Source organism: Chenopodium quinoa, unplaced genomic scaffold (assembly GCF_001683475.1).
Source record: "Chenopodium quinoa cultivar QQ74 unplaced genomic scaffold, ASM168347v1, whole genome shotgun sequence".
NCBI lineage: Eukaryota > Viridiplantae > Streptophyta > Magnoliopsida > Caryophyllales > Amaranthaceae > Chenopodium > Chenopodium quinoa.
In genome coordinates this window covers 1,549,039-1,559,465 of record NW_018744304.1, presented here as the reverse complement: position 1 = coordinate 1,559,465, position 10,427 = coordinate 1,549,039, and the positions used below count along the sequence as shown (strand labels likewise).

At 41.8% G+C, this 10,427-nt stretch overlaps 1 protein-coding gene across 1 annotated transcript; it reads left to right on the top strand.

Annotated features, from left to right (window-relative positions):
* The first annotated feature begins 1,162 nt into the window (after nucleotides 1–1,162).
* Nucleotides 1,163–8,112, top strand: LOC110695789. The gene is made up of 3 exons (XM_021873020.1): nucleotides 1,163–5,866; nucleotides 6,072–6,234; nucleotides 6,694–8,112. The coding sequence occupies exons 1-3, from the start codon at nucleotides 1,212–1,214 to the stop codon at nucleotides 8,110–8,112; spliced, it is 6,237 nt and encodes a 2,078-aa protein (XP_021728712.1). The 5' UTR covers nucleotides 1,163–1,211.
* The last annotated feature ends 2,315 nt before the right edge of the window (nucleotides 8,113–10,427 follow it).

Below are 10,427 nucleotides of genomic sequence, written 5' to 3'. Positions count from 1 at the left end.
TAGAGCGCTTGTCTTGAATTGTGCATTGGAAAGGGTTAGAAAGGAGCGCTTTGCTATTTCTAACTATTTATGAGAATTTAGAATCTAGGAATTCTACAACAAGGTGTTCAATAGAGCTTGATTGAGGAGACTTCTATGATCAATTTGTATGTTCATTAGTGGATTTCGCATAACCAAGACCGTTCTTCTCATTGATTACCTATTCATTACGTTCGTTGTTCTTACTTAGTTCATTTATCATCATTGCTCGTGAAAACCCCCCTCGTTACTTAGGTTACTACCGTCCTAGAGTATTTTCACTTAGGTTTCCAGTTATTAGTCCCTTTTTCCCTGTGGATTCGAACTCGACTTCCCTAACTACGTTTATTTGCAGTTAGCTTAGTTGTGATATTTTTGGTTGCATACGACTGAGGCACACCAAATTTTGGCGCCGTTGCCGGGGACTTAGGCGTTACCGTTTAATTGTTTATCTTAGTAGAATTTATTTTAGGATTGTTCTTAGCTATTTTTTTTCTTTGTTTGTTCGCTAGGGTATGATAAGTACCCGTTCTGCTAACAAAGAAGTTTTGCAGTTTGATCCAGAAATTGAAAGAAATATTTCCAGGTTGCGAAGAGAGGCAAGAACAAACCCCAGTGAATCAACATACATCTTCAACATTCAAGAAGAGGAAGTGATGGCAGAAAATCGAACACTGAGAGAGCTAACAGCTCCTAACTTGAACCAACAGCCGTTGTGCATCGCATATCAGCAGTTGGAGGAAGGTGCTAATGTTGAGATCAAATCTGGTCTAATTCATCTATTGCCGGCATTCCATGGCATGAAGGGTGAAGATCCAAATAAACATCTGGCAGAATTTCATGTGGTATGTACTAGCATGAAACCGATTGGGATGACTGATGAGCAAATTCAGTTGAGAGCATTTCCTTTTTCTCTCAAAGATGCAGCGAAGGATTGGTTTTACTATCTTCCCCCAGGGAGCATAACAAATTGGGCAGGTTTGAAGAAGTGTTTCTTAGAGAAGTATTACCCAGCCACTATTTCTGCAAGCCTTAAGAAAGCTATCAGCAATGTGGATCAGAAGGAAGATGAGTCCTTGTATGAGTATTGGGAGAGATTCAAGAGATTGTGTGCTAGTTGTCCGTACCATGGGTATTCCGATCAAGACCTCATCCTATACTTCTATGGAGGTCTAACAGATGATGATTTGAGGATGGTGAATGCAGCAAGTGGTGGAGGGCTAGTGAATAAGACTCCAGGAGATGCAACTAGGCTGATTGCAGAGCTAGCAGAGAATTCTAGGCAGTTCAGTCAGAGAACTCCCACGCGCCGGGTGAATGCAGCAAATTCAAATACAACTGAGTTAGAGAGTCAAGTAGCTGATTTGACTTCTATGATGCGTGAGTTCATGGTGAACTCAAGGAATCCACAGCAACTGAATGCTTGTGGTTTATGCACCTCCACAGGACATCCCACTGATGCATGTCCTCAATTACAAGAGGAACAGAATGAGCAGGACAATGCAATGGGTTTCCAAGGGCAAGGTCCTCAGAGAAGATATGATCCATATTCGAATACATACAATCCAGGATGGAGGGATCATCCAAATTTGAGATATGGGAATTCCCAGGGGAACCAACAACAACAGCAAAATGCTCAAGGCCAGCAGCAATATCAGCAATATAGGGCACCATTGGCCAAACCTCAAGGCCAAAGCTCAAATTCGAATGATATGTCAACTGATGAAATGATTAGATCACTAACTTCTAATGTTTCTACTATGCAGCAAAACATGGTGCAATTCCAGCAAGAGACCAAATCCAATATTCAGAATTTGGAAAGTCAAGTGAGTCAAATTTCAAGTGCAGTGAGCAGACTTGAAGCTAAGGATTCGGGAAAACTTCCATCTCAAACGGAGTTGAATCCTAAGCAACAAGCCAACGCTATTACATTGAGAAATGGCAAGGAGCTGAAAGAGACTGAAATTGCAACTAAGAGGGCTGAAGAGTTGATTGGAGCTGAGGAGAAGGAAGTGGAACATGAAGCTGTAGCAAATCCTCCCACTTTTCCATCTTATGAACCCACACCACCTTTTCCTGAAGCTTTGAAAGAAACGAAGAGGTATGAGAAGGACAAAGATATCTATGAAACATTCAGCAAGTGTGAGGTAAACATTCCCCTTTTGAATTTAATAAAGAGTGTTCCTCGATTCGCTAAATTTTTGAAAGAACTTTGTACTATTAAGAGGAAGCACAGGTTAGGAGGGAAGGAAAAAGTGAAAGTTAGTGCTCATGTTTCTGCAGTTTTCCAAAAGAAACTTCCTGAAAAATGCAGTGACCCTGGTATGTTTACTGTTCCAGTTACAATAGGGGACACCACTTTTCGTAGAGCAATGTTGGATTTGGGTGCATCAATTAATGTTATTCCATATTCACTGTTCAAATCTTTGGAACTTGGACCCTTACATGACACCGGGGTAGTGATTCAATTAGCTGATAGATCAAATGTTTATCCTAAGGGAGTAGTGGAAGATGTGCTTGTGAAAGTTGATGAACTAATTTTTCCTGCTGATTTTTATGTGCTTGATATGGAACATGATAGACAAGCAGTACCCATCTTGTTAGGAAGACCTTTCTTGAAAACTGCTAGGACTAAAATTGATGTTTTTACTGGTTCTTTGACTATGGAGTTTGATGGACAAGAAATTGTGTATAACATCTATGATTCCATGAAATACCCTGTTGACACTCATTCTTTGTGTTCCATTGATATCATTGATCCTATAGTGCAGGATGTCTTCAATGTTGAGGGCGAGGATGCGCTCCTCACTTCCATTTCTAATGATTTATCTGCTGATTGTTTGGATATTCCTTTGCCTAATAGTGTGCAGATGATGGTAGCAGAGTTGAATGGTCATTCCAAGCTTCCACTTAGACCACCAGGTTCGACACCTACCCCATTGACAGTGCCTACTGATAAACTCTTACCTTCTGTTTTGCAGGCACCCCAGGTGGAGCTAAAACCACTTCCTGATCATTTGAAATATGTGTTCCTTGGTCAGAACGATACTTTACCTGTTATAATTTCAAGCAAATTGACCAAGGAGCAAGAGGACAAGTTGGTGACAGTGCTGAAAGAGCACAAGTTAGCTATTGGATGGACCATTGCAGACATTAAGGGAATAAGTCCATCCACTTGCATGCATCGTATTCTGTTAGAAGATGATGCCAAACCTGTGAGGCAACCTCAGCGTCGCCTAAATCCTCCCATGATGGACGTGGTAAAGAAGGAGATCATAAAATTATTGCAAATAGGAATGATATTTCCTATATCTGATAGTAAATGGGTCAGTCCTACGCAGGTGGTTCCTAAGAAAAGTGGTGTGACTATGGTAGAAAATCAACAGGGTGAAATGGTTCCTACTAGAGTTCAAAATGGTTGGCGAGTTTGCATTGATTATCGTAGGTTGAATGCAGTAACTAGGAAAGACCATTTCCCTTTACCTTTTATTGACCAAATGATTGAAAGACTTGCAGGGAAATCCTATTACTGTTTCCTTGATGGGTATTCTGGGTACTTTCAAGTGCCCATTGCACCTGAAGATCAGGAAAAGACAACTTTTACATGTCCTTTTGGCACATTTGCTTATCGCCGTATGCCTTTTGGCCTATGTAATGCACCTGCAACCTTTCAGAGATGCATGATGAGCATCTTTTCTGAGTTTGTTGAGCATTTCATGGAGGTATTTATGGATGATTTCACTGTGTATGGTGATTCTTTTGATAAATGCTTGCATCACTTATCTATGGTCCTCAAAAGATGTATTGACTCTAACCTTGTCTTGAATTCTGAGAAATGTCATTTTATGGTCCAACAGGGCATTGTGTTAGGTCATGTAGTTTCTTCTAGAGGTATTGAGGTTGATAAGGCTAAGATTGACACTATTCAGTCTCTTCCTTATCCTACTAATGTGCGTGAAGTGCGTTCTTTTCTTGGCCATGCAGGTTTCTATCGTAGGTTCATTGAGGGATTCTCAAAGCTTGCAAATGCTATGTGCAAATTGCTGCAGAAAGATGTGAAATTCCACTTTGATGATGATTGCAAGAAGGCTTTCGACGAATTGAAGGCTAAGCTCATTTCTGCCCCTATCATTCAAGCCCCAGATTGGTCTCGACCATTTGAGATAATGTGTGATGCGAGTGATTATGCAGTTGGAGCTGTTTTAGGCCAGAAAGTAGGGAGGGCATCTCATGTGATCTATTATGCCTCAATGACCCTCAATTCAGCCCAACGAAACTACACTACCACAGAAAAAGAGTTGTTAGCTGTAGTATTTGCTCTAGAAAAGTTTCGATCTTATTTGCTTGGTACTAAAGTAATTGTTTTCACTGATCATGCAGCTCTTCGCCACTTGATGACGAAGAAAGAGGCCAAACCAAGACTAATAAGATGGATTCTGCTCTTATGTGAGTTTGAGTTAGAAATCAAGGACAAGATAGGCGCGGAAAATCTAGTTGCTGATCATTTGAGTCGTTTGACCCATATTGTTGATCAACCATCATTCCAATATCAAATCCTAGGAGAATTTCCGGATGAATCTCTATTTTCTCTTAAGGATTTGCGCCCTTGGTTTGCTAACATTGTGAATTTTCTGGTTTCTCAACAGTTTCCTCCAGGTTTCACAAAGTCTCAAAAGGACAAGCTTCGAACTGATGCGAAGTACTATGCATGGGATGATCCATACTTGTGGAAGTTCTGCTCCGATCAAATCATTCGCAGATGCATTCCCGAAAATGAGGTGATCCCCATTCTCACCTTCTGTCATTCTCATGCTTGTGGAGGACACTTTGGAGCCAAACGCACAGCAAGGAAGGTTCTCGACTGTGGTTTTTACTGGCCAAGTTTGTTTCGAGATTCCTATGGATTTTGTAAATCCTGTGATAATTGCCAGAGAGTAGGTAACATTTCCCAGAAAAGTGAAATGCCCCAATCCTCTCTTCTATATTGTGAAATATTCGATGTTTGGGGTATAGATTTCATGGGACCATTCCCTATTTCTTACGGTTTTACTTATATACTTCTTGCTTGTGATTATGTGTCGAAGTGGGTGGAAGCAATACCCACTAGGACTGATGACTCTAAAGTGGTTTCAGGTTTTATCAAAGCTTACATATTTTCTAGGTTTGGAATCCCAAGGGCGTTGATAAGTGACCGTGGAACACACTTTTGCAACCGTACAGTGAGTGCTTTGTTGAGGAAGTACTCTGTTCACCACAAAATCTCCACGGCTTATCACCCACAAACCAATGGGCAAGCCGAGGTGTCCAATAGAGAGGTGAAGTCAATTCTGCAGAAAACGGTGAATCCGGATAGGAAGGATTGGAGTTTGAGGTTGGAGGATGCTCTATGGGCGTACCGCACCGCATACAAAACACCTATCGGGATGTCCCCTTACCGCCTTGTCTTCGGAAAACCGTGCCATCTTCCGGTTGAGCTTGAGCATAAAGCATATTGGGCGGTTAAGTCATTCAACATGCAAATGGATGAAGCAGGTGAACATCGGAAATTGCAACTCCAAGAACTAGAGGAGATCCGGCTTGAGTCCTATGAGAATGCAGATATTTATAAAGCAAAGACCAAGCTATGGCATGATCGAATGATCACGCGGAAGGAGTTTAAAGTCGGTGACAAAGTACTCCTATATCAATCCCGACTTAGATTATTTCCGGGAAAACTTCGGTCCCGTTGGGAGGGCCCTTTTCAAGTGGTGAATGTATATCCGCATGGAGCAGTTGAAATTCAAAGCCTCGAGACCGATAAGATTTTCAAAGTCAATGGCCAAAGGCTCAAACCCTACTTCGAGGGTTTCAAAACCGAGAACGTGGAGTGCATCGATCTCTACGAGCCATCAATGGAGTAGCGAAGTGGGATGAGCCGCGTCGAGCCAACGACGTAAAACAAAGGCGCTAATCGGGAGGCAACCCGATCGAAAACTCTTCCCCATTACTTTTCGTAGTTTAGTTTTTATTTTTTTTCGTGTGATGTGAAGAGTGTTTTTATTGTTTTTGTGTAGGTGGAGGCCTTGGGAGCAATTTTTATGCGCGAAACGCAGCAAAAACAGAGCAAAACAGAGACAAGGGGGGCCTTCCCTGCAGAAGCCGCTGGCAGCTGCTCTGCAGCCGCTACCAGCGGGTCTTCTTGCAGCCCAAACCCCTTTGTTTCTGTCCCAGCCGCTGGTAGCTGCTCCTGAGCCGCTGCCAGCGGACCCCCCCTCTACGTTTTGTGAATTAAAAAAAAAAAAAAAAAAAAAAAAAAAAAAAAAAAAAAAAAAAAAACACCAAAATCTGCCAGAGCCGCTGGCAGCGGGCCTCAAGCCGCTACCAGCGGCTCCTACAGCTCTCCCCGATTTTTTTTTTCCCCTTATTTCCCCTTTTCCAACTCCAACTTCATTATTTCTTCCCTCAACCCCAATTCACATAAACCCTTACTCCTTTTCTTCTCCTTCTCTCTACTCATTCATTCCCCTACTCCAATTATACCAAATTCCTACCAATTTCCCTTTCCCAAATCTTCATCTTTCATCAAATTCTCAATTCCCATCACAATTTCACCTAAGGTTTACCATTTTTCTTGATTTCAATTGTGAAATTGAGTTGGTTGTGTGGAATTGCAAGCTTAATTTATTTTCATTGAAGGTGAAGGTGAAGGTGCAAGTGAACATATTCCTTTTTATAGCCATGGGTAGAGACAACAAGAGGTCTAAAGAATCATCTCCATCAAGACCCCCAAGGGGCAAGAAGCAAGGGGCTTCTTCAAGTCAAGGGGAGGCACCTCCATTGCCTCAAGGGGATGGTTTCATGGGTGTTCGGTTGCATTCCAAGGAGAAGGGCGTATGGACTAAGCTTCAACAACCCCGACGAACGGTGCAATGCACCAAGTTCTTTGACTTAGAAGCTTTACAAGAGCTAGAGATGGAGGAAGTAGTGCGGCTCTTGCTAAGGAACGTGGGTCTCGAGAATTTCATGACCAAATGCGCTCCCACCTATGTCAGGTATACATATGAATTCCTTTCAACGCTTACTAAAGGACGTGAACAAATATCCTTTAATTTGAACAATAGGAATTATGTGATGTCTTATGATGATTTGCGTATGGCATTTGGTTGGGATGCACCCCCATTGGTGAACCGTTGGGGTGATCATAGCTCATACTCGTCCCGAGTATTTTGGAGGGCTATAACTGGTTGTGAGGTTGATCCTCACGGTGATCATAGCTTCAAAATCACCCACCCATGCCTTAGACTGGTGCATAGGTTTATATCGTCCACTATTCTATGCCAAGGGGAGGCCACTAAGGTCCCCAAAGTCACATTGTCGTATTTGTGGGCGATGACCCCTGAAGGTGTCGGTACGCCCAATTGGGTGGAGATTTTTGTTGATAGTTGTGTAAAGGTGAAGTCCAACTCCAGTGGCCATATTAGTATGGGTGGCATGGTCTCTTTGCTAGCCTGTTATTTGAATGTTCCACCCCCTGAGGATCTTGTGCCAGTAGACTCGACATACTTGACATATAACATCATGACTCTGGTCAAGATCGGTTTATTATCGCGTTCCCCCGTCGCCGGTAGTTATTTCTGGCGATACGGACCGCAGGGTTTGAACTATTTGAGACTTCCTCGTCCCGAGGGACGAGCATTACCTTTTGGCCCTACTGCTGCAGACTTTTTCCTTCCGCCCGACCCGGATGTTGCTCCTTATTTGGGAGATGCTGAAATCATAGTTGAGAACATGGGAGAGGAGAATCCCGATGTTCATATGGGCGGAGAGTTTGTTGATGAGGAAGGGGGTGAGGATGCTGCTGGAGTGCAGCACGATGATTGGCCTCGATGGAGGGCTGATGTGGATGATAGACTAGAGGAGGTGTGCGATGGGATGCACGAGCTGCTTGCATATCAAAGAAGCATGAGTCGGTTTTACACCACTCAGTATCCGCAGTATGAGCCTCCAACTGAGGCGTTCATGGGTCATTTGGCATCCCGTGCTTTGCGTCGTTCCGAGAGGCGTGCTTCTCGGGGCGATGCCGGCTCTTCTGGCTCTGGAGGTCCCTCTCATTGAGATGGTAACGATTTTCTTCCTTTTCCCTTACTTTTGGTTTCATTGTAGTTGTTCTTGCATCGAGGACAATGCTTCATTCAAGTAGGGGGGGGGGGAAGAAATTCTTGCATATATTCTTTGAATTTTGTATAGTTATCTTGATTTCATGTTTTGTATAACTATCTTAATTGTGGTTCAATGAAGCAAGCTTGAAAAAAAAAAAAACAGAAAAAAGAAAGAAAGAAAAAAGAAAAAGAAACCCGCTAAGTCGAAAACCTGAAAAGGCGGCTTAGGCAAAAATGGGGGCCCGGTTAGGTTGAAAACCCGAAAGGGCGACCTAAGCAAAAAAGTGGCTAATGAGTGGGTGAGAAAGTGAGATTTGGAAAAAGATGAGAGGCTAGGATGAAAACCCGAAAGGGCTCCTAGGCAAAATGAGAGAAAAAAAGAGAGAAATGTTCATGAATTTGATTTTTCAAGGAAATTTCGCATCTATTTGCCGGAGTCGGTGTCATAAGGGGAGGAGATATAAGGAGGTGTCGGGGTAGGTTTCATCTTGGTGATTTTGGGAGATAGTTGAGATTTTGGGGGAATTTGTTGATCATCTTAGGAATTTGAGAGCATGAGTTGTTTGTTTTCACTCTTGAATGTGGAAGTGTTTTTATGAGATTTTTGGTTAAGTTGAGTTTTTGTTTGCCCAATTTTATAAAAAATTTCATTTCTTTAGGCGGTTGAGAATATTCATACTCATGGCTATGCGTTTATCGTTCCAAGTTGATTTTGGGGATGAATTGATAAATAAGAAAAAAGGGAGATTCAAAGTGTGAAGTATGGGGGAGTGTGATTGTGATTGGTTGATAAGTACTAGGATGTTTTGTTGAGTTTGAGTGCATAGAGCTAGTTTGATTCCACCATCTTCTGTTTTGAAGCTTAGTGAGGAGGATGTGTTTTATTCTCTAAGTTTACTCGAGGGCGAGTAAAGGTTCAAGCATGGGGGAATTTGATAAGCCTTCTTATCATGGGTTGAGAGAAGCATTTTAGGGTGTGTTTTGATGCTTTATATGTACTTTTGTTAGCTTTTGTGAGTTTTGGGCTGTGATCTCACTTATGTGCAAAAGGCGGGATTTATGAGTATAAGTGAGTGAGTGAGCTCGGGAACCAATGAAGAGTTATGTAAGAAGGATGGACCTTGGCTCGTGATTTGAGAGTTGTGATGGAGCATGGAAGAGCAAGGAAGAAAGCTTGAGGAAAAGGTGAAGCAAAGCAAGAAGAAGAAGCAAGGAAAGAAGGCGAAAACAGCAGGAACCGCTGCCAGGGCCGCTGGCAGCTGGCCAGAGCCGCTGGCAGCGGGTATACCAGAGTGAGGGGCTGCCAGAGCAGCTGCCAGCGGGTCCAGAGCAGCTGGCAGCGGCTCTGGCAGAAATTCGGGCTGTTTTGGTTAATTTTCAGCAATTTGGCTTTGTTTTGGCTCGTGTTTTGGATATTATTTTATTATTATTATTGTGTTATGTTATTAAAATATAGAAACATATAAATAGCTTAGTTTTAATTAAGTTTGAAGTGAGAAAAGGAGAATTAAGTTTTGAGAAAAAAAGCTTTCTAGGGTTTTCTTGGAATTTTCAGAATTCTTTGTTTTGGAATTAGAATCCATGGAAGCTTAATCTTCCGGATTCTTGGTTAAAGATTGAAGCTTTTAGCTACGAATTGTGAGATCTTTCTTCTCTTAATATCTATTGAATATATATTGTTCCTTGAATTAATTTCATGATTTGCTTTAATCAATTGCTAGGTTAGAATTATTGGATTCGCTTGCATCTAATTAATCTTTCCAAAGTAGCAACTTTAGGTTATTGATGCATGCTTTTGGTTGATAACTTGAAGAGGGAATAATATTATTGAAGAAATTAGACCGCTTGTGTTAATTTATTCAATCCTTGTTGATTTCTCCGTTTATTTTCTTCTTGTGGATAATTTAGAGCGCTTGTCTTGAATTGTGCATTGGAAAGGGTTAGAAAGGAGCGCTTTGCTATTTCTAACTATTTATGAGAATTTAGAATCTAGGAATTCTACAACAAGGTGTTCAATAGAGCTTGATTGAGGAGACTTCTATGATCAATTTGTATGTTCATTAGTGGATTTCGCATAACCAAGACCGTTCTTCTCATTGATTACCTATTCATTACGTTCGTTGTTCTTACTTAGTTCATTTATCATCATTGCTCGTGAAAACCCCCCTCGTTACTTAGGTTACTACCGTCCTAGAGTATTTCCACTTAGGTTTCCAGTTATTAGTCCCTTTTTCCCTGTGGATTCGAACTCGACTTCCCTAACTACGTTTA

Coding starts and splice junctions, on each gene's coding strand:
- LOC110695789 (XM_021873020.1), top strand. CDS start 1,212: ATGGTGAATGCAGCAAGTGGTGGAGGGCTAGTGAATAAGACTCCAGGA. Junction 5,867..6,071: donor AAACCCTACTTCGAGGGTTT/CAAAACCGAGAA, acceptor GTTTTTGTGTAG/GTGGAGGCCTTGGGAGCAAT. Junction 6,235..6,693: donor TGTTTCTGTCCCAGCCGCTG/GTAGCTGCTCCT, acceptor TTTTCATTGAAG/GTGAAGGTGAAGGTGCAAGT.